The sequence below is a fragment of the Eleutherodactylus coqui genome, chromosome 1 (genome assembly GCF_035609145.1).
Source record: "Eleutherodactylus coqui strain aEleCoq1 chromosome 1, aEleCoq1.hap1, whole genome shotgun sequence".
Taxonomy (NCBI): domain Eukaryota; kingdom Metazoa; phylum Chordata; class Amphibia; order Anura; family Eleutherodactylidae; genus Eleutherodactylus; species Eleutherodactylus coqui.
The window spans coordinates 227,341,785-227,365,902 of record NC_089837.1 but is presented as its reverse complement, the minus strand read 5'-3'; the positions used below and the strand labels follow the sequence as shown (position 1 = coordinate 227,365,902).

Genomic DNA, 24,118 nt, shown 5'->3' with positions numbered 1-24,118 from the left:
CCCTTAACGAATTTATCTAGGGATGTACTGCATATTTTGACCCCACAGTTTTTGAATAAATTTAAGCAAAGCAAAAGGAAAAAAATAGGATTTTCATTTTTTGGGCTATTGTGTCAATTTAAAAACAGGTTTTTTTGTACAGCACACATATAAATGAAGGCTTTCACCCCAAAATGGATACCCCTGTTTGTCCCGTGTTCAGAAACATACCCATTGTGGCCCTAATAGACTTACAGGACCCATGGCTAGGCCTACAATGAAAGGAATACCCGTTGGATTTCAGGGTACCACTGAATAAATTTCAGGCCCCATTGCCCACTTATAGAGCTATTGAGCGGCCAAAACTATAAAGAACCCCCTCAAATGACCCCATTTTGAAAACTAGACCCCTTAACGAATTCATCTAGGGGTGTACTGCGTATTTTGACCCCACAGTATTTGAATGAATCTAAGCAAAGCAGAAGGAAAAAGTTACGATTTTCAATTTTTTTGACAATTTTTTTCAATTTAAAAACAGTTTTTTTGTACAGTGCGCATAGGAATGAAGACGTTCACCCCAAAATGGATACCCCCGTTTGTCCCGAGTTCAGAAACATACCCATTGTGGCCCTAATCTACTTACAGGACGCATGGCAAGGCCTATAAAGGACGGAACACCTGTTGGATTTTAGGGCACAACTGAATAAATTCCAGGCCCCATTGCTTATTTGTACAGAATAAAGATTGACTCCCTAAAAATTCCCCCCCTCCCCCTCCGCGCCCTTTTTGGCGTTCGCAAATCTTAGATAAAAGTAAAAATGTGAACTGTGTAGTATTTCCGAAGACAGGGGTAATTACGGAGGCTGGTTGGAATGGGCCCATGGGGCAATAAAACCGGGTATCCCCCCCCCCCCTCCTCTCATGCTTTTTGGGGGTATTTCATGACCTCAGTGGCGGGTATGGGGTGTAAAAAGTGGCGTTCCGTGAGTCTCCGTAAGCTTGATGAGGTGCGGCGGTCTCACACAGAAGGCGCTCAACAAGGTGCTGCTGGAACTGCAGGAAAGCGAGCGTTCCCGGGGCTTCTTGTAAAATACGTATCACAGGTAGCGGTCTGAATAACGCCGGGCTCACGCGGGTGCAGGCGGAATCCGCTTGCGGAGGCCCACAGCGGATCCCATCTGTGAGCCCGGCTGTGACCCTGCGTACGGCTGCGTAATGTACTGCGCATAACTGCGTACTCACACAGGCGGTCATGCACAGTACACCTTTGTTTGTATTTCCCGCACCATCGCTTAGCGATGACGCGGGTACCCGCAGCCCGTATACAAGGTAGTTGCGTATGGGCTGCGGGTATATCCGCGACCATGGAGCACAATGGGCTCTATGTTGCCGATATCCGCAGTAAAATAGAACCTGCTGCGTTCTCTTTTCTGCGAGTGGATTACGCAATTCTGACCCGCTAATGTGAGCGGAATTGTGTAATCCAATGCGATTGATCTGCGTATTACCACGGATCAGACGCATGCGGAATCCGTCATTCCTATCCGGTCATGTGAGACCGGCCTAAGGTAGATCGCTACCTTTTTATCACGTGACCGGGGACCGCTCAACGAGGCCACCCGTCACTGCTCCAGGCTCTCTGTGACCGTTGGTCGCTGGGAGCAAGGAGATTTTAAATTTCCTGGGCTCCCTGACTCCTGCGCATGTGTCCGGCTTTTTGCCGGCAATCGCATGTGCAGAATCCTGGAAGGTCCACGGAGGAAGATCGCGTCGGGATTCAAATACGCAGGCCTCCGGTAAAAAGTTTCATCTCCTCTCACCGATCGCATCAGTGAGGGGAGATGAAACTTCAAATTTTTTTTTTTACTTTTACGTGATCGCCATTATTGGATAATAGCGAACACGTGACCAGGAACCGCTCACCGCGGACCCCCATTAAATCTCCATGCTCTTGGCTACGTTTTGTAGCCAGGAGCAGGGAGAATTTAAATTATCCTGGCAATCCACAGCTTTTGCGCATGCGCCCGCCATTTTGGCGACGGGCGCGTGTGCAGAAGCTGTGGTAAGGTCCGCGGATAAATCTGGGGGCCTTAGGTACGTACTTTCATCCTCCCTCACGGATATGATCCATGAGGGGAGATGAAACGTACGCTTTTTAAACTTTTAAAAACTTTTTTTTACTTTTTTTTTTTTTTTTTACTTTTTTACACTTTTTTCTCACTTTACATGATCACTGTCATCCATTGGATGACAGTGATCATGTCCCCGGTATAATCTCTCTGCTCCTAGCTACACATGGCAGCCAGAAGCAGAGGGATTTTAAATTTCCCGGGGCTCGAGCCCGTCTGTTCACGCGCCCGATGTCAATCATCGGGCGCGCATGCGCAGACGGGGATTCGGGTCCCGGGACATCGGGACACCGCTGAGGACTGGGGGTGAGTATTTTCACCTCCCCTCATGGATCCGATCCATGAGGGGAGGTGAAACTGACTTTTTTAAAACTTTTTTTTAACTTTTTCGCGATCGCCGCTAACCATTGGATAACGGCGATCGCGGTACCGGGGACCGCTCACCGCAGTCCCCGCTGACATCTCCTGCCTCCCGGCTACCTACAGGAGCCGGGAGCCAGGAGATTTTAAATCTCCCGCGCCGCCGGGCCTTCTGCGCATGCGGCTGACGTAATGCCGCCTGGCGCGCATGCGCAGAAGACCGGCTTCGGGCCCCGGAGCGGCAGGAAAGCGGGGAGCAGCGTGCCAGACCTCGGTGAGTAATTTCAGCTGCTCCGATGGATCCGATCCATCGGAGCAGCTGAATCTTTAACTTTTATGTACTTTTATTTACTTTTTTTGCGATCGGCGCTATCCATTGCATAGCGCCGATCGCAATGCCGGGGGGGGGGCTCCGAACAGCCCGGGATGACAGCTCCATGCTGTCAGCTACCTGCGGACACCGACAGCATGGAGCTGTCACGTCCACAGCCCGAGGGGCACTATTCTCTGCAGGAAGCATGTTTTTACGTCCTCAGAGAATAGAGCCCACTTCGGGAGGACGTAAAAACACTATGGGCTGGTCGTTAAGGGGTTAAGCTATTGTAAGGCCTCATTCACACGAGGGCTGTTTTCGCCTATTAGAGGCACATAAAAAGAGTGCCTTCTATTAAAACCAATGGTTTCCTATAGAAGTGTTCACATAAAGCCATTTTAGACGCACTAAATACTCACACCAATCAAAGAGGACATGCGTTGCTACAATGCCCGCATCTAAGGTCCGTATAGCAGGAGAAGATAAGACCTGACCTATCTTTGCTGTAAGATGTGCAGGAGTTTTCCTGACTCCTATGGGAGCAGACGTCTATGGAAACTCCTGTGCAGGTAAAAAGAAGACTTCCGCCAACCGAGTGAATTCCCCACTGCTTACAGCAGGGCGTTTTAAAATGTGCGTCTAGGCAGTATGTTTTAATGTGCTGTGGTAAACTCCTGTTAGTCCCTGTGAGGACCGTTTCTGGGCAGCATGTTTTAAATGTCTTGCTGTAAGCAGTGGGATATTCCTCCAGCCCCGCTGCTGGGAAATTCCCCAGCAGTGAGGGGTAGTAGGGAACTCCCTCTACCTCTTCTACCTCTCTCCCCAAGAGATTTCCTATAGTGGGGGGGGGGGGGGGGGCAGGGTTACAGGGCTTTTCCAAGAGCGTGGGAGGATGGAGTGGAGCTAAAGGGATCCTCTTTGCTATGGGGAATCCCTGTGAGAAGCCCTTTTGTCCCGACCCCCCCCCCCCCCCTCTCTGCGCTATGGGGATATTCCCCTCATGGATCCCCAGAGCAGGGAAAGAGATAGCGGGGCTATGGTTTAATCCCCCCATAACAGGGAGAGTGAGCGGGGCTATGGGGGATTAACTCATAGGAGGGAGAGACAGAGCGGGGCTATGGGTTAACCCCACATAGCCCTGCTCTCTCTCTCTCCCTGCCATGGGGGGAAGCCCTGCAGGGCTTCCCCTCTATCTCTCCTCCTGGAGCAGCTGCCCATTCACAATTTTTAGTGCAGTATCGGCTTAATTTTTTTTTCGCACACCCATACTGCACTGAAACAGCGCTCGTGTGAACGAGGCCTAAAGGTATACCAGTAATGAAAGTTAAAACATACCACTGCAAAAAAATTGAGCACATACATGCATGCGGTACTTTCACAAGATTTTACATATGACATCCTTGCACTAGTGCAACTTTATCTTTTGAAGGGTAGTGCATGGTAACTGTTAAATCTTGTATTATAGTTTTTCATTAACCAGAAACCTCAAATTCAGAGGATTCCAGCTTCCACTGATACAAATATTATTCAATCCAACTGATGGCTCTAAGGAAAGCATTGAGCTGAATGACTAAATGATATACTGTAGACCTAATTTCTTTACATCTTCTTACTAAACGCATGAGAAGACCAGCCGCAACTGTTATTACTTAAAGTATTAAAAATCAAAACCATTTCATTTTCTACTACAGGGAAAATTGCTACAGACTTGAATCCACTAATGAAAGAAGTCCAAGCCTACCTCATGAATTTTCTCAGTCATCCAGAACTGAGATTTCAGCAAATTGGCATCAGCACCCTGTGTGCTTTAAGTGAAGGTATGCCTTCCTATGCTTTCTACATGTGCTTTGCAGGGAAATGCAATCTCTCGACAGTTAGAAAGACATTTCAAACTAGGGGATTACCAGACCATCCTTATAATTACCTTTCCAATATTTACACATGTATGTAAAAGTTTCTGGAAATAAGTAGTACAGATTATGTAGTTTAAGTTCTGTTAATGGTACCTTTACGTGGGACAACTGTCGGGTGCTTTAGTGCCCGACAGTCAACCCAGAAATTATCACTCCCATGCTTTCACAAAGGAGCGATAAATCGCTCATTGAATGTAGGTAGAACAAGCCAGATCTCTCTTCTGGCTGCCTGCCTTCATTCAGAGTAAACAGGCAGTCATTAATAGATGTGAACAACTGCCTGTTTACATGGGTCAACAGTCTCTTGTTTTTTAGGCAAGCTGAAAACTGAGCAACTCAAAACAAGTGAACCATTCTCACTCACTTGCCCTATTGGGTGTTTACATGGACCGACAGTCACCAGTAATCACTCGTTGAGGCCCATTTACACACAACATCTCTCAAAATTCGTTCAAACGATAATAGTTGCATGTAAATGCTAACATAGTTTGCTTTTCGATTGAACAAGGATTTTTAGTTCAACATAAAAACCATTGTTCGGGCAACCAGCTGATAGCAGGGACTGCACGCTGTGATTCTGTGCAGTCCCTGGGACTGCACGCTGTGTGCTGATAATTGTTTTCAGCAGCAGTCACACGGGAGTACAATAGAGCTGTTTGCAGATAACAGACCATCTGCTGTTATCTGCATACAGTGAAGGGAGTTTCATTTAAATGCAAATGAAGCTAATAAGCTACTAATAGACATTAGTGCCCATTAATAGCTATGCAAAATGATTGCTCAAAACTGTCACTGAAACTATCTTTTAAACGAATTTTGAGCGATCATCTTTGCTTGTAACTCACGTTACCCATTGGCTCGTGGAAAAGCACTCTAAGTAGTGTGCTTTAGCACTCTTAATTCTCTTAACTTTCTTTACAACTACACATTTTACATCACTGCAGTCTTGTAGTCTAATACCTTATGTCAAAACATAAGTAGTCTTAGAACCTCACTTGTCAGAAAATGAATTAGAGCTATAAATCACATTGTGAAATGCGACATTGTTTCTTGAAGGCGTGTGGGCTCATAAGGCCTCATTCAAACTTTGGTCTGTTATTACGCATTGTCTTCATGGACCGAAACACTGTATGTTCCCTGTGTATTTGGTCCTGTTTACAGGGTTTTTTTGCACATATTAACAGCACTTTTTACATGTACAAACAAAACATAAGCAGGTCTATTGATTTCAAACATAAATTTGCAGTAAATATGCATATATCATGTGTATTCACTACATATTTACACAGTTACATGGACGTCAATGGATTATTTCAGTCAATAATACAAAACAAAAAAAAGCATACTGCATTTATTTTTTCTTTTGATGTACATGTAAAATGTAGGTGTGAATATTTCAATGCAAATCTGTAGGGATTAAGCATTCCATCTGTTAGTCTGTGTCAATGAGCCCTTAATAGTACCATACAAGTGATAAGAAACTTCCCTAATATACCTTATTACTAGGCATGCTGTATGACCTGTGCAGAGGTCACTGTGCAGGTAGAGGGGAGGAGATAAGCTGCGATCATCTATTATGAATAGTGGATCCTGTTATTGTAATCCTAACCTGTGCTGATAGTGAGATGACTGCTGAGAATCATTGTGAAAACTGCAGGATTTTAAGATTTATTTTCAATACAGATAAGTTTTTTGTTTTTTTTAAAGAACATTTTGCTGCACAAAGACCACAGGTTACAGAACATATCTGGAACACTCTCATACAAGTCAGTGGATCCCCTCCTTTTAACAGTAAGGGCGCATTGACACAGAGAAAGGTCATCAATAGAAAGTCCCTAGAAACCCATTTAGGGCCCCTGTCCACGGACGATACTGCATTGCGTTACGGCGATAATCCGGCCGCAATTAACGCAGTGCACACTTTGCATAAAGGTAACTATGGAAAGCACAGCTCCTTATCCACGAGTGGAGAATCATAGCGATTCTCCGCTTGTGGGATTCAAATTGCAGCATGCTGCGATTTGCCGCGATTCTCCACGGTGAGCCTGTCAGATAGGCTCACTGCAGAGAACTGTCAGTTCTTTCCCCTGACTGCACGCTGAGTTCTCCATGGGCAGTGCTGATAACATTCTTTCAGCAGCTGTCCTGCTGGAGAACAAGAGGGGTGTATTTAGAGAACAGACCACCTGCTGTTCTCTAAATACATGCAAATGAAGCTAGCTAGCCCATTAGTAGCCAATGCAAAATGATCACTCAAAATTTGTCAGAAACTGATAGTTTTAAGCGATCGTGTGTATATGTGTGTGTGTAAATGGACGTTAAACTTTGTTATCCAAGGTCCACCTTTTAGTTTCTAAACGGTACTGAAAACAAATACTTTCACCTTCTTTACAGATCCTGAATTTGCAATGGCTATCAGTCGAAGTAGACTAAAAGACCAGCTTGAGCAAGTCCGTCAGCAAACAGAAGAGACCCACGCATTACTCAAACTGGCCATTAGTCAAACAGATGGCCTAAACTTGAATGAATGATTGGTAACCACTCTATCATATATGTTTACATTCTCCTGGCTAGTGGGGCCGACAATGACCCCACTGACTGTTCTGTGTAGTATTTTTTTTCATATAGGGAAGTTATTTAGTGATGTGGATCTTGAGTGCCGTTGCATCTTCCTAATAAAAGCATTGATTTAATATATGCAGAACACAAATCCTCCATTGGAAGTTGCCAGATCATTCCTTCAGGAGGATACATCACGTTAAGGTGCAACTCTACTCGAAATGAATGAGTTGTCTACGATTTGAAACCAACAAGATAATACAGTGTACCGATTGGTTAAAAGTGACATTTTCTGAGTGAATTTCTATCTTAACTGCATCTTCCAAATACATTCTTCCTTATTCTACACAGTTTGAGTGCACTTTTAAAAATATTTATACGTTCCGTCTTTTGTGTTTTATAACTTTGCCTTTATTCCTATTGTGTACTGTAACATGAAATATTGATATGGTCATACTGTGAACCTGTGAAAAATTTTCAATGAGCTATTAAATATTAAAATCTGAAAGTGGTTTTGTTTCCCTTGTCTGACAAATTCCCCATTTTTTATTGTGAAGCACAATAAAGGTCAGAAATGAAAACACATTTAAAATCAATTAAAATTACCGTAATTCAAACAGATTTATTAATGACATGCTATATAGAGTCAAAGAAAAAAAAAACTACATGATTTAAGCATTAAATATAATGTCTATGTATATGAAGAAAAGAACAAACAAAAGCCAAACCAAATTCAGTCAACAACAGTGTATAAAAAGTGAGCCCAACTGTTTTTACATTATCCCTTCAATTGATAGTACCCCACTTTATTGCAATATATTGGAATGGAGGTTTTATTTTCAATAGTGTACAAACCCTGTGGCCAAAATGGTGTACTAGCTTGAGGTGCCCATCCCTGGTAATCTGCATACCCTGGAACCAGATCTAGGACGACATCTATCTCAGACCTATCCATCTTGGACAACCAGTAATGGGGACCTCGGCGCTAGGAAGTTAGAATAATTCATCTAATTGAATTCTTCATTTAAAAACAAGTGCGTAATTACTGTGATTTCTTTTTTCAAATGTGCACATTTATAGACCTTCAGGCTACAGACAAAACAGCAACGTTCATATGAGAAAATGTGTGTAAAGAGACACTGTGACCAACAAATAAAATTGAAGATAAATTAATAGTTCAATATTCTCTTTTGCTCTGAAACGAGCAAAGTTATACTAATTACTGTACTTCTTTTCACCCCATAAATGTATAGAATTTTCCATTTGTGTATAACAATTTAGTAAGGCAAAGAAAGATTTATAGTCAAGCACACATAATTACAATATACTTTTTTTTCCCATTTAAACTTTTGTTATTGTACAAGTATTCAAGTATGGTAAGATCAGATATAATTTACTTTGTAGACACTGGGTCAATAAAAACTGGCTAAAATCATTTATACTTACTAGATTAAGATTCTGTCAATTACTTTCAAAGAAACCAAGAAAGAAATCAACATATGAGATGATTAATTGTATGTCAGAGAACCTGATACAGTAGCCTATACATTAAAGCCCCTTTAAATGGAGTTCTCAGCAATAATATTTAAACCCGTTGGTTTAAATGACACCGCTCCCTAGCCCTACATGTAGGGCTATGAGGGTATTTTCAAGTATTAAACATATACAGTGTAAAAGATTATCAGGTTAAACAATTATGTTCACAACTGGACACTCAAAAAAGTCCCACAATCCACTTCGAGGCTTCCGTGTTTTTCTTCCGTTCGGGTAGGTAAAAACTTCAGAATAGCACAGATGCACAAGCAGCAGCATTTTAATGCACTCTTAACAAAGGTCCCGTCTGTTACCACTGAGGAGCGGTCTGTTAGCTGGTGACAGGAAAAGTTTATCTTCTCAGTAAGAAATATCACAAAAAATAATTTATTTGTAAATGAATCTCTGGGGCTTTAAAGGAGGATTTCCAAACCTCAGTTTTAGGTGTTCAGATGACCTCTGGGGATAGAAACAGAACATTGTAAGAATTGTTACAAGTAGTAGACGTGTAACTGTTTTCATAATGTCAAGCTGCTTGTAATCTACTCATGACTATCAAAGGACTTTTAAAAGTGATTGCAGTAAAGTTTCCGATTAGGCTTCTTTCACATGGGCAAAATCAATATCGCCGCCACAAAAATAGCTGTAATATTGCAGCTTTGTCCCCGCAATTTTGTAGTATCAGCTATGTGGGGTTTTTTTTATTTAAAAAAATTAAATAATCGAGCATCGCTGTCTGCAATAAAATAACACAATTTTATAATGAGAAGGTTAAGCCCTAGCTTCATTCATGAAAAAAGGGGAATACTTAACTAAATAGCTCGGTCCGATTCTAACCAGGAAGTGATAACCTGTGGGCGAACGAGGTCTGCAGGACGCCAGGTGGAGCTCTGGAGAGCAGCGGGAGGACCCAGACCAAGCCATTTAGATACGCATTTCCTTTTTTTTTCCTTATTGAGTGCAGCTAGTGCTTAGTTTCAGGCTTATTTTTGAATGTTAAAGTTGCATCGCATGAAAACTGTGATTTAATGCATTGTGACAAACATTGTGACAAACAAAAGCTTCTCAGGAAAACATGGGCTACAGCACAAAAAAAAAACAAGAAAAAGGCAATTCCGTATAACTTGTATTTTATTCATTTATCTCTGTTCATTCTGAGCTGCACAGACCAATGGGCGGTCCTATCAGTGATTGACAGCTATCTGTGTATAACTGTACATAGAGAGGACCGCCTATTGGACTGTGCAGCTCAGAATGAACAGAGATAAATAAAATAAAATACAAGTTATACGGAATCTTTCCATATAAAGCTACACTCATTGTAACGAAGACCAAAAAATCATGCACCTAGAAGGATTTGTCATTTTGCTGCAAAACTTAGCATGCAGTTACATCTCAGGCTGATATGCAAATTATTACAGTTGTGATATAATTAGATGAACGGTCTTGCCATCTGACACCCTAAAAGTGGCTCCACCCTTCGCTTCGAGGTTATTGATCACTAGACGTGTCTGCAACGCAGGTCCTTGAGATTTCGCTCAGAGGAGTTTGAGAGGGGGGCATATTATTGGAATTTGAGAAGCTGAACTGCTGTAACGACAAATTACCCCCACCTGGGCTGTTCTGACCAAACTGTAGGGTGGTATTGGGTCCAGTGGAAGCAAGAGGGCACGTACACAAGGCACCTGAGCTCAGGATGCCCTTGACAGACCACCACTGGAGATGATGGAGCGTCAGATAAACATGAGCAGCTCAAACTGTTTTGTTGTTCACCATCCACAGACAGGTGGCACCATCGTTGGCTGGTGGGCATTTGGTCTCAGAGCGCCTACTATGTACTGCCTCAAGATAATGAAAAGAACCTGCTGCCTTGACTACTTTGTTGGACTATTATGTACTGCCTTTGACACCCACCCACTGTTACCTCTGTTTTCAGTGCTGTAATGAATGACAAAACTAGACTGCTACAGAGTGGAACTGGCATTGAATCCAGATTTTGTTTGGGCACTAACGATGGCCATGTTTGTGTCTGGAGACCTAGGGTTGAGCGCCTCAATCCTGCCTTTGCTGTGGAGTGGCACACTGCCCTTAATATGGGTGTGACAGTCTGGTGGACCATCGCATATGACAGTCAGTCATCTGCAGTAGTGGTATGAGGAACAATGATAGCTCAGTGATATGTTCAGGACATCCTGCAGCCACATGTGTTCCTCACATCGCAGCTTCCAAGAGGCATTTTCCAGCAGGGAATGCTCGAACGCACACAGCAAGCGTGTCACAGGAATGTCTCCACAACATTGCCACACTTACATAGAATGCCCAGTTGCCAGACTTATCACCAATACAAAATGTATGGGACCATCTGGGACACAAACTTTGACAGCCTATGAGTTTGAACATGCGTAGATGACACTTTTTCCTGCATGGAATTCTCTATGAGTTTGAACAATCTAGATTCAGTTACAGCACATGTGGACTGATGTGCTACAGGATACCATATGGAACCTGTATTCACTCCCATGCCTGTTTGCATCACATCTTGTATCCAAGCTAGAGGTAGTACAACAGCGTACTAGATCCTCCATGCCCACCTGTATCACAACTTGTATCTAAACTAGAGGCAGTACAACAGGCTGCTGGAGCCTCCCTTCAAGTTTTCAGTTTTACACGAAAAATTACCCTTTTGCTCCAATGTTGTCATCACCTACTTATATAGAAAATTTCTTTGACTTCTTGTAAGATTGTAACTTCTAGGTTTTTGATGTTTTTTGACAATGAGTGTGTATTTATCAACCTGCTCAGCTCATCCTCCTTTATAAAACGATGCCTGTATTTTGACAGCATGTTCAAGCTGATGGACTCCTTTTAAAAGTCCAGAATACCAGTATATTATAATGAATGCTTTGTTTCCACATCATTGGTCAGCCACCACTGTAAATACAAATATTATAAAATAGAAAAAGCTCTTTTTTATGTTTATTATTGTACCTGCAGTTTGTGGTGTTTGCACATTATCGACTTCAAAAGCAATAAGTGGATTCAGAGGTGGAAGGTCCTCAATTCGGTTTCCTTCATTATTTAGAGAATCACGTTTCATTGGTTTAGATCCAACTGGTAAATTTATGATCTCTTCAAAATTATTGTTTGATGTACGTAAACCATTTTCATTTGGTTGTTTCTCTGTACTAAAAAGCCATAAAGACATATTAGGTAAAATATCTAAAAAGACAACATTTTGCATGAACATTCAAGTGACATTGTAAGTTACCACATCAGCAGTAAAACCATTTACCTGTCTTCAGGTAAAGCTTGAGAAAAAGAAACTATCCTTGCTGATGGGGCCACGGATTCCACGGATTCTCCATTTTGAGGAGCATCTGAATTGCTCTGGAGAAATGATGTCTGCTCCACATTTAAGGGGTTGGGTGTAATGGCTGGGGAGAGAATGTAACATGAATCATCACATCAGGACTTAGATCGACAAATAATTTGTATGAGACCTATGGATGCCATCTTCAACATTATGGACCAAATAATGCTGTTTGTGGCTTGTTTCTATACTTTCTTACTTCTATCAGATATAAATGTCTGTAGCACATTTAATCTCAGAGTTTTTCATTTTCATCTCTTGAAGTGTTAATAAAATAAATAAATGTTCTAAGAAGGGTTTCTAGCAAAAACTACATACTTGTATTTTCCACCAATTTAGGAACCTCTCCATTCTTCTGAACATTGGGCTGCTGAAATAAATAAACACATTTTTAAACTTCCAAAATAGTTTTAGAGGCAAACTTGAGATCTCCCCATTTCACAATAGGTTAAAGGGGTTTTCTGGGACTTAAAAAAAAAAAAGTTAAAAAAGGGCTTCAAATTAATGCAAATTGAAAACTCCCCTACCCCAGCCACTCCTCATCCAGTGCTACAGCCCCAATGCCCGCTGCACCGAGCACGGAGTAGAAGTGAGTGGTCATGTGCCATCTAATGTGCATGTGACCACTCAGCCACTAACAGGCTTCAGTGGCCATAGAAGAATAAACACTGAAACTTTGAGTGGCGAGTGGTCACATGCACAATGAAAGGCATGTGACCGTTCACCACTTCTTCTCGGTTCTGTGTGGTGAACACTGGGACTGCAGTGCTGGTTGGGGATAGACAAATATTCATTCAATTTTTATTGATTTAATATCCTTCAAAAGAAAGTTTAAGTCCCAGAAAAAACCTCTAATATACATTGTCACTTGCTGCAGATATGTAAGGTTTGTCCAACGATTTAGGTTACAGTATATGCGATTACCTTATCCCCAGTTTCATTGCGTCTTGTTCTCTTCATGATTTCTTCCAGTCTCTAAACAGAAGTAAATTATATTAGAAAAGTACTAAAAGAAAGAGCAAATTAAACACCATTTTCAACAGTGGAAATAATTTACCACTTCTCTGCAAATATATTTCAGGCCAAACTTCCCTTCGAATAAACCCTTTAATGACCAGCGCCTAGTGCTAGTGAAAATATCAGAACTCTGAATCAGGGGCGAAGTTTTTTCCATCTACAGCCAGCTTTAGTTAACCACATATGGGTCACAAAAACTGCTAGGGTTAGCAGGCAGATGATGCGCCAGCGACTTGTTAATGGTTTTTTACAATTAAACCAGCTGGAATTTTCACATAATGCCTTGAGAAAGTTATTTTATAATAAGAATAGAAAATCCTAGGTAAAAGTGCATTAAAGATTTCCAAGAAACAAGTATAGATGTCATATCTTAAACTAACCAATGCATACAAGGTGCCTTGAAGCCACCTTCAAACTACAATGAGTTTTATTTTAATAATTTTTACAGAATTTTTTGAAACAAAATATAGTTTTCATTAACAACCCCCACCCCTCCCCCTCTCCTCCTACCCATCCCCCAAGTTCCCACCTAAAAGAGTTCTTTCAAAATGGCATCTCTGCCAAAACTACAATGAGTTTAGTCTAAAACTGCAAAATACAGCTTGGTGGTAGTCTGTTGGCAAATCTCACAACTTTACAGTTTTCACAAGTCTACCACTCATCCTGACTTCATTGGCGATCTGTACTTTATGAGAGGTTGACTCTGATACCAACATAGGAAGAGAAGGCTGTACTGGAGAAAACTGGTGGGACTCATGAAAACTGGAGTGATGCGATTTGCAAAAAGACTACCACCAAGCTAAGCCACTGTATTTACTATTATTAGACTGCTACATTCATTGCAGTTAGTTTCTAGAATGTACCTAGCTTTAGAAGACTTTGCATGTATGGATTGTTTATGGTTTCTGAGGTGCAGGACCCAGCCTTAGGCCAAACGTCCACGGGTGGATTTGAATTGCAGAATCTGTGCAGATGATCCGCAGTTCAAGCCGCCCATAGGGGAACATGGGCATCTGCAACTGAATTAAAGAATGCAGATTTGATTTGCGGACCTTTCGGTCTGGAAAACAAATCGCAGCATGCTCCATTTCAGTGCGGTTCCTGGTCCGCAAATGACATCATGGACCAGCCGTGGGTTCCGCAGGAAAAGCAGGAGATTAAAAAAAAAATAATTAAAAAATCTGTACGCCGCATGTCCAACAGTGAGCCGTGCGGACCATCCGCAGTATAGATAACCCAGAAGCAGAGGGGTCCGTGCGGATGCCGCTGCCTGCACGCACAGGTACGCAGGTTCACCTGCCATGGTGATGGGAAGGATTTCATGCGAGATTCCAGACATGGCATCCGACCCCCTGTGGCCATGAGGCCTTATTGTGAGATCTGATCTTTTATCTGCATGCTTTACCTACTACTGAATTGATTTTATATACATTCTAACAAACAGTATTTACAACTTCTACCTCTGGCCCCCATTGCCCTTGCATTTTAGCAATCATATGACATAATTATGTGACTGCATTGTCCATTGCTCTAGCCATGTATGAGCATCTACCCAGCATACGGTCTATATCCAGCAACAGGTTTAGTACAGAAGCAGTAATTACTAAACATGGTATATTAGGTGGGCCAGGTCAACTGGAAAATCCAGTTAAGAAATACAGTATATATATATATATATATTAAAATCAAAAATTAGCATCTTAGACAAGTAACATGAATTCTGGTATCAAAAACAGCAGTATTAGAAAAATTATCTGTTACCTTCTTTCTTTCTGAACGCTCTTGCTCCTCTTTTTGGAAATGTTTCTCTCGTTCTACCCTTAAACGGTCATCTTCTTCTTTCTAGATGGTTTACAATAAAAGGCAATTATTTTTTACAGTGTTTGCAAACACGTTCTACAACATTTTTAAACGCACCCTATCATTGCTATAGCTAATGTGGTGCATTAAATCGCTGAAACGCATTAAAAGAACAGTGTTTGAAAAGCGCAGCATTAGAAATGCTGTGCTAAAACGCTAGTCTGAGAAGCCCCATTGAAATCAATGGAGGCTTAGTACAACATTTTAGCAAGCATTTCAAACACTGCACTAAATATTGTAAAAAAAAAAAAAAAAGGCTGTGTTAAAGTGGCCTTAGGCATAGTCTCTATTTACAGGGTCTTATTTTCAAGACTTCTACAATTCGCCCTGGCATGCTGGATATAAGCTTCTGGGCCAAATCCTTACCGACGGCAACTCATTCTAGCCTAATCAGTGCTTGGAGTTTATCGCTATTTCTGTGTTTGTCAATCCACTTTTTGAGAATCGAGCTCTACACTGGTGTTCAACGGATCCCATGGCTTAATCCTTTTTAGGAGACGGTCGTGGCACTTGCTGGCCCTGAAGCCTTCATGGCAAATTAACCTCTCGATGACACGATAAATAATTGATCATGGAGCAATCTTACAAGCAGTAGTGCAAGCAGACTAAGTGCACCTTTAATTTGAACATCTCATTCCTGCCTCAAAGACTTCTCCAGAGCAGCACCAGTCCTCTGGAACGCGCTACCCAAAACTATCTGGGAAATCCTCCATATACAACATTTCAGGCGTGCTCTAAAAACCGCACCTCTTTAGGGAGGCATACCACATCTCCTAAACCAAACCCCTCTTTATTCCACCTGAAACAACGCTCCCTGTCCCACTGACTGCAATCCCTGCTAGCAGTTATCAACTGCCTACTGCAGTCATACGGATTCAGCACAATTTGAATAATGTGTATGTGTATAGCATCCTTCACTCTCCACCTCACCATATCGTGCACATCTCCAGCCCCTTTACCTTCTGTATTACCCTATTTGTAGTATGCAAGCTTGTTGGAGCCCCTCACCCCTATCGTTTCCATCAATTGATTACCATTGTTTTCAATTGGACCTTGAAAGACATTGCATATCACTTGCATGCAGTGATGCTGTGCGATGCAATGTTTCCTATTGAAGCCAATGGGTAATACTTGCAATCCTTACACGTGAAGATCGCAATTTTACAGAAGGGATGTGATTTTTAATCAGAAACCCTTTGCCATGACAAATCGCACGCAAGTTTTTCAGTATCACGCTCAACCATGTGAATATAGCCTGACAGAGTGATATCTGCTGCCTTGTCCTTGTTAACTATTTCTCCTGAGTCATCGAGATGATGACTGAAATGTTAGCAGCGCTGAAATTAAGTAGAGATGGGGTTTTTGTGATTAAGTTCATTTTAAGGATGACAAGGATGACTTTGCAATTGATTGCAATTCATCTGATCCCTCTACATAACATTCTAGAGCTAATGCAAATTGCCAGTATAAAAACAGTACCAGCAAACTTTGTGAAAACCAAAATCTGCGTCAGACTCAAAAGTTTTGGCCAGGACTTGAAAATTAGAGAGATGTGTGTTTGGAATAAGATACACACATGTTCTTAAAAACTGCCATAACTACGATTTGTTTTAAAATGTCTTTCAATGACTTCACTTTGTTCTTCTACTATATGTACAGATGGGGCAAAGTTTAATGTGAAACTGTGGAACAGAACCTTGCTTCTTCAATAGCTTTTGAATGTTTTTTTGTTATGTTGAGATAAATTGTTGCAGCATGTTATTAGTGGTGGGTAAAATTTTGCTACATCTATACATAATATATGCCATCATATAGAAACAAACATATTCTTTGTGGAAACCAACAAATAAGGACAGTACTGTAGTCACAAGGTGAATATTTGATGATGTCCCTCAAGTGCCTAGGAACATACTTGCTTCTGAAGACGTTCTGCTTCCTCACGCTCCCTCTGCTCTTTTTCTTCGGCTTGCTGTTTCTGCAACATTTCCTTCTCCTGACGCTCCTTTTCCTCCTGCTCAATTCTTTCTGCCTCTTGCTGCTTTGCCTCCTCCTCTCGACGAGCTCTTTCCAGGGTTTGCCTTTGAGCCATCTCCTCATTTTTCCTCCTGTGTCAGTTATCATCAATATTTATAGTGTCAATATATTCCACCAGGATTCTCCAAAATACAAGTATTGACAATACAGAATAAAAGTTGACAACACAAACTTTGTTCTCATCACTCCGAAACACGTCAAGATGCCATATTTTACCTTTCTTCCTCTTCTCTTTCTCTCTTCTCTTCCTCTTCCCGCTCTCTTTGTTCTCGAGCGAGCTTCCTCTTTTCAGCAAGAATTCTGGTTGCTTCCCCAGGATCAGTGGTTCCAGCAAATGGTTTGCTTGTCACAGCAGGTGATGTTTGAACAGGTGCTGGGGCCAATGATATAGGCTCTTTGATAGGAATTAGAGATACATATATATATTAAAGTAGAACTAGAAATAAATGGCTAGTGTACTCAAAGTATAACTCAACAAGCTATGCTCTCATTAAGCTATTAATATTAGTGAACGCCTAGGCATTGTTACAGCAGAATATTTGGGGTGTTTAGTTCTCTGTAAACATGGCATACTTTAGTATCAGATTATGTGCTTGACTATTATATAAAAGCCCTGTTTTGTATCTGGTTTGAAGAGTACAGATCCCACAAGTGGGGAAAATTACAGCGAATATCAGACAAATGCCCTAAGTTACACATACATGTAAGTTATACAAACTTAAAAGGGTTGTCCCGCGCCGAAACGGTTTTTTTTTTCTTTTTTTTTTAACCCTCCCCCCCCCCCCGTTCGGCGCGAGACAACCCCGATGCAGGGGTTAAAAAAACAAACCGCTCAGCGCTTACCTGAATCCCGGCGGTCCGGCGTCGTCATACTTACCTGCTGAAGATGGCCGCCGGGGTCTGCTTCCTCCGTGGACCGCAGCTCTTCTGTGCGGTCCATTGCCGATTCCAGCCTCCTGATTGGCTGGAATCGGCACGTGACGGGGCGGAGCTACACGGAGGCGGCATTCTGCACGAGCGGCTCCATTGAAGAGAGCAGAAGACCCGGACTGCGCAAGCGCGGCTAATTTGGCCATCGGAGGGCGAAAATTAGTCGGCTCCATGGGAACGAGGACGCTAGCAACGTCGCAGGTAAGTAAAAAACTTTTTATAACTTCTGTATGGCTCATAATTAATGCACAATGTACATTACAAAGTGCATTAATATGGCCATACAGAAGTGTATAGACCCACTTGCTGCCTCGGGACAACCCCTTTAAGTGGGTGATTTCATGGCTATGTAAAAATTGGTAATCAAGTCCACAACAATCCAAATCGGCCTGAGAGGCTGAACCTAATCTAGGTAAAAAAGCATTTACCCAGTATGACATTTATCATTTTTTTCAACAATTTGGTTTATAGGCAATTTGACTATGCAAGGCATCCTATATCTGCCTATGGACAACAGGTATGTGCCAGATAAAAGCTCTGTGGCCAACAGTTATCAGCCCTTAGCATGTATACGCTTAACTTGGCTGAAGAGAAATGTTCATTTCTGACATGTAGAAGCAACTGCCAGACACCTCTGTCACAGTTTATCCTGTGGAAAGAGGATAAATCCGGCTGCCAAAAACATTAGGTCATCTTGGGATCCATCCAAAAAAGAAGTGATCTACTGAAATAATCCTAATGTTTATTGATCGTTTAACTTGATTTCATGGTCATGCAAAGCACCAAATCCAATTTTGTATATGTGCACAGTACCATATATAAGAATTATATTGTAAAGGTAGGATTCTGGCATAAATCATGCTGGCAGTGCAATACAGCATACAAATATAGCCAATTGGCTCCCCCAATAAACAGTTTGGAGAGGTTTAATCTGATGAACAGATAGACAACACTCTGTTTCACAACACACACAAGAAAGGAAAGACTTTTTTAGAAATAAAATTCATTCTCCCTAAATATATTTTTGGTAGATTAACTTCTCTCTCCACCACCTATCCATATGGATTCTCTCAAGAATTAAAAATGGATTCCAAGGGATGGGTGACCCAACAGTAGAGAAAGATTAAAATCTCTTCCAGGTGCTGCCCTGCACTACTTCACTCCAAACTACCTGCAACAAGAAGCATCGGTGTCCCATCATATTTTAATGACTTGCATAAATTTTCCAATTTATTCCCTAAAAGGTGCATTTACACCACAAAGATGATCGCTAAAAAGATGGCTTTTGAGCAATCATTTTGCATAAACTACTACTTGGTACTAATGCCTATTAGTACCAATTAGTAGCGTGTGAGCCACCGGGAGCTGTATTCAGGGAACAGACCACCCGCTGTTCGCTGAATACGTTTCCTTTGTTCTGCGGCCGGGGCTGACAGCTAAGACAATGTGATCAGCTGTTATCAGCAGTCCCTGGGCAGAACACAGCATGAGGTCTGTCTTATCAGCTATATTGCTGAACGATGGATTTCATGCTGAACTGAAATTCATCATTCTGCAGAGAAATGAAAGATGGGCACATTTACATGCAATGAATATCGCTCACAAAAATGGCTTTTTAACACATTTTGAGCGATAATTGTTGGGTCTAAATGGGCCTTAAGATTTCAGCACCTATGGGTATCCCAACCCTTTGCATCCATTCAGCAATCATTTAAAAAAAAAAAAAATGACGACAAGAACAAGCTGATATTGCTGGCTTCCTTTAAAGCCCCCATAGCAGCCACATAGGCTGATCCTATAGTACACAAATCTCATTTAATGTATTCACATCTAGATTTTCTCTTCTGAAGATACAGATACTGTATGTGTGTATAGGTGACTCTGTCCCTGCATGTAATGCTAAACTTGAATCTGTAAAACTGTACTGCTCACAATGCAAACATAAAATGCCTCAATACCAACATGGTTATTTATGAATGATAGACTTGGGCTTAAACCTTAATTCATTCTCAAACTAGGATATTGTGGAGTCAGTTACATAGACAGAGCCGAGCATACAAATCTGTACCTTGCATAGTTTCAGTAATGACAGGGCTTGGAGTAGAAGGGTTTCCTTCGGGGCCTTCTGGAGGTGCTGCTGGTGGCCCCTTTTCCTCTATACTCTGTCTTTCAGTGGGATTAGGTGGCATGTTGTCTTTTTTCTTCTTGGAGTCTTCCTTGCTGTCTTTTTTTACTGGTCGGACATTTCCTGGTGATAGTGGTCGTTGAGGGGTAGTGGCCATCTTGATTAAACTATTAACAGTAGCTGGTATTGATCTAAGTGAGGAGGATTTATGTGAAGGTCTGAAAACCACATGAATGTGTGTTAATAAAGTCAATCACTTCATTTCTTTTTACATTATTCATAAAGCGTGAATCAGTATTTTTCCCCTCCCATCAACACTGAAATAGAATTGTAAAATTAGAAGTATTTAAAATATTTGTACTAAAATGAGCAGTGCCATACTTGTAAAACACATGTGTACCGCCCCTATGTATATTAGAGCATCATGTTTTTATGTAGTAGTACCTCTCACTGAGTAACATAATAAATTATGTATAGTCAATATAACAAAATTTCAAATAGCTGAACCTAGAACAAGCACCATGGCGTGAGTGTAGGTGTGGAAATGAACGTTACATTCAATTTTATATTTCTACTGACATAGGAATGTTCTGTGCTGCATTCACTATACTTACCAGTAGGGTCAACAACAATATAATCTACCAAAATACACTTACCCTCTGGATGTAGCTGCTGGTGATTTTGGTTTGGGTGCACTGGGAGAGATTGCTCTCTTTATAATGGATATAGGTGTTAATACATTCTCCCTGTCTGGGTCACGTTTTTCCTTTTTCTCTACCTAATACGAAAGGGGGCAAAAAAGTGACAGCTAAAGCTCCCTTTTATATCACATACAGGATATCTGCTCTCACTCACAGCAGTATTATACACAGTACATTGCGCACTGAAAAAAGCAACTCAAATACACTTGTGTGAACCTGGCCTAACTCCCAACTAATCAGTCTTCCCCTCACTAAATTATGCTCTCACCAATCCGGAATGCCTTCAGACTCCTCTTGTCCATGCACTACACTGATGCCTAGGGGTATAGCTAAAGGCTCAGGGGTCAGGTGCAAAAGTTCAGTTCAGTCCTCCCCCCACCCATACCTAAACCACACTGCAAATAGCTGCAAAACTAATTTACATACATGATCTAGCCTCTTGACATAAACTTTCTCAAACATGACTCATTTCCTCGAGCCATCTAGCGGTACACCAATCCTGATGCCTGCACTCTATGCCAGGTCACTGTACTGGTTGCCCATTCACCTTAATATTCAATTTAATCTCATCACTCTGGTCCATAAATCTCTCCACAGTGCTGCACCGCCCTATACCTTATCCCTCCTCTCTGTCTACCACCCTACCTGCACTCTCATTCTGCCACTGATCGAAGGTTAACATTATTCCACAATATAAACTTCACATTCCTGCCTCCAGACTTCTCTCCAGCGGCAGCAGTTCTCTGGAGTGTGCTACAACAATCAGATTAGGACTCATTCACACCTGCTTTTGGGTTTTTAGTCACAATTCTGTCAGTTTCATTTTTGAAGAAGGAAAATGGAATTAAACACTTCCTTTTTTCGCCCACTAATTTGAAATGGAATGCCGTCAGACTGCTTCCATTAGGCAGGGTTCACACGGGGCTGATTTGCTGCGGTTTTGCCGCAGATTGCCGTAGCATATCTGCACTGCGGCAAAACCGCCGCATTTGCAGTGCAATGCAGCACATATGAGTTTTGGAAAAAAGCTGTTCTCACAGGACGGCTTTTTTCCGCACAGCCGCAGTGCGGAAATGCAACTTCTTCTGTCTTTTCCGCACTGCTTTTTTGTCCATAGACCTCTATGGACGCAGCTAAATCCACACCAAAATACGCTGCAAAATGTAAAAAAGCGCTGCGGAAAAAAATGCTTGCGGATTTTTCCGCACGAAAATCCGCAAGCCAAAATGAACCTTTGAAGCGGTTTTGCCACAGAAGCAGTTCTTCTGTGGCAAAACCGCGGCAAAACCGCAGCAAATCCGCCCTGTGAACCCAGCCTTAATGTTAGGTTTCGTTTTTGCCGCGGTTTTTCCGTTGCGGTTTTGACACAGAAGAACTGCTTCAAGGCTGGGTTCACACGGGGCATATTCCCGTCAGAAATCTCGCGGTTTGGCAGCAGCAAAAACAGCGAGATTTCTGCCGGGAGAACCGCCACGGTTTAAGCCCACAGAGGAGAGCGCGGCCGCGACGAAAATAAACAAAAAAGTAGAAGTAAACAGACATGCTGCATCTTCTGAAACCGCGACTGCGGCGGTCGCAGCCACGGTTTCAGCCGGACTTACCGCAGCGGATTGGCCGTCCCATGTGGACGAGATTTCTGAGAAATCTCGTCCACATGGCTGGCTAATCCTGAGATTAGTGGCCGCGGGCGGATTTGCCTCGGCGAGATTCCGTGCGGCAAAAACGCGGCAAATCCGCCCTGTGTGAACCCAGCCTAAGCCCTCATGTCCACGGGCAAAAGAAGAATTAAAATCCGCAGCAGATTTTAACTGTTCTCCTGCCCGCAGATCCGCATCCCATTGGGATGCATTGACCACCTGCGGGTAGATAAATACCCGCGGATGGTCAATAAAAGGGATTTTAAAAAAAATGGAACATGAAAAAATCTGGACCATGCTCCATTTTCGTGCGGGTCTCCCGCGGGGACGGCTCCCGCAGGCTTCTATTGAAGCCTATGGAAGCCGTCCGGATCCGCGGGAGACAAAAATCAGATTTTACTCACCCGCTCCGGTTCTTCTCTTCGCCGCGGCGCCATCTTCTCTCAGGCCTAAGGGCTCATGTCCACGGGCAAAATGTGATCTAAAAATCGCAGCGGATCTCCCGCGCGCGGATCCGCACCCCATAGGGATGCATTGACCACCCGCGGGTAGATAAATACCCGCGGATCGTCAATAAAAGGCATTAAAAAAAAAATGGAGCATGAAAAAATCTGGACCATGCTCCATTTTCATGCGGGTCTCCCGCGGGGACGGCTCCCGCGGGCTTCTATTGAAGCCTATGGAAGCCGTCCGGATCCGCGGGAGACCTAAAATAGGAATTAAAAGCATTTACTCACCCGCAGCGGGCCGCGAAGCTCTGCTCTTCCTCACGGCCGCATCTCCCTTGCTTCGGCTCGGCGGATGTGCCCGGCGCATGCGCGCGGCACGTCGACGACGTGCCGGCGACGTGCCGCCGGCGTCAGGAATTCATCCGCCAGCCGAAAATGAAGATCCGGCCGTGAGGAACAGCTGACCTTCCCCGCCCGCTACGGATAGGTAAATGCTTTTAAATTTCTATTTTCAGCGCTCATGTCCGCGGGGCAGGAGGGACCCGCTGCAGATTCTACATGTAGAATCTGCAGCGGATCTGATTTTCCCCGTGGACATGAGGCCTAAAGGTTAATTCGGGCTCGCGGATTTTGCTGCGGATTTTCGTGTGGGAAAATCCGCACGCGTTTTTTTCTGCAGCGCTTTTTTACTTTTTGTCGCGTATTTGCCGCAGATTTAGCTGCGTCCATAGACGTCTATGGACAAAAAAAGCGCTGCGGAAAAGACCGTAGAATGAACATGCTGCATCTTTTAACACCGCGACGCAGTTGCATTTCCGCACTGCGGCTGTGCAGAAAAAATCTGTCCTGTGAGAACAGCTTTTTGGCAAATCTCATTTGTGCTGCATTGCACTGCAAACGCAGCGGTTTTGCCGCAGTGCGGATATGCCACGGCAATCTGCGGCAAAACCGCGGCAAATCAGCCCTGTGTGAACCCAGCCTAAGTGTTCCGCTAAAACGCAAACAACGTAACAGAAGCAAACTAACAGCATTCCATTTTTTTAAACCCACTGAAATCAATGGAGGCTTCGGGAAGGAAATGTTTAATTCCATTTTTCTACTCCAAAAATTGAATGGAGAGGGGGAATTGTGACCGAAAACCCTAATGCAGGTGTCAATGAACCTTTAATTTCCAATATCCACAGTTTTAAGTGTGCCCTAAATACAAAT

The 24,118-nt window shown here is 42.6% G+C and overlaps 2 protein-coding genes across 6 annotated transcripts in view; one reads left to right on the top strand and one right to left on the bottom strand.

Annotated features, from left to right (window-relative positions):
* LOC136631810 (uncharacterized) overlaps window positions 1-7,761 on the top strand; it is a 37,485-nt gene extending 29,724 nt beyond the window's left edge. The window contains exons 13-14 of the mRNA XM_066606198.1: window positions 4,473-4,598; window positions 7,089-7,761. Of these exons, the coding sequence (XP_066462295.1) occupies window positions 4,473-4,598; window positions 7,089-7,225 (263 nt within the window). The 3' untranslated portion in view covers window positions 7,226-7,761. The remainder of the gene's footprint in view (window positions 1-4,472; window positions 4,599-7,088) is intronic.
* A 100-nt stretch (window positions 7,762-7,861) lies between these two features.
* Window positions 7,862-24,118, bottom strand: part of MAP7 (microtubule associated protein 7) — a 132,022-nt gene continuing 115,765 nt past the window's right edge. For 4 of the 5 annotated variants that reach the window (XM_066606175.1, XM_066606184.1, XM_066606147.1 and 1 more), the window contains 10 exons: window positions 20,779-20,900; window positions 20,066-20,340; window positions 17,284-17,461; window positions 16,946-17,138; window positions 14,935-15,015; window positions 13,081-13,131; window positions 12,475-12,526; window positions 12,079-12,220; window positions 11,775-11,971; window positions 7,862-9,245 (listed from right to left, as the gene is read on the bottom strand). In XM_066606175.1, coding sequence (XP_066462272.1) covers window positions 9,235-9,245; window positions 11,775-11,971; window positions 12,079-12,220; window positions 12,475-12,526; window positions 13,081-13,131; window positions 14,935-15,015; window positions 16,946-17,138; window positions 17,284-17,461; window positions 20,066-20,340; window positions 20,779-20,900 — 1,302 coding nt within the window. In that variant the 3' untranslated portion in view covers window positions 7,862-9,234. The remainder of the gene's footprint in view (window positions 9,246-11,774; window positions 11,972-12,078; window positions 12,221-12,474; window positions 12,527-13,080; window positions 13,132-14,934; window positions 15,016-16,945; window positions 17,139-17,283; window positions 17,462-20,065; window positions 20,341-20,778; window positions 20,901-24,118) is intronic. The other variant, XM_066606157.1, reaches the window with a different exon arrangement.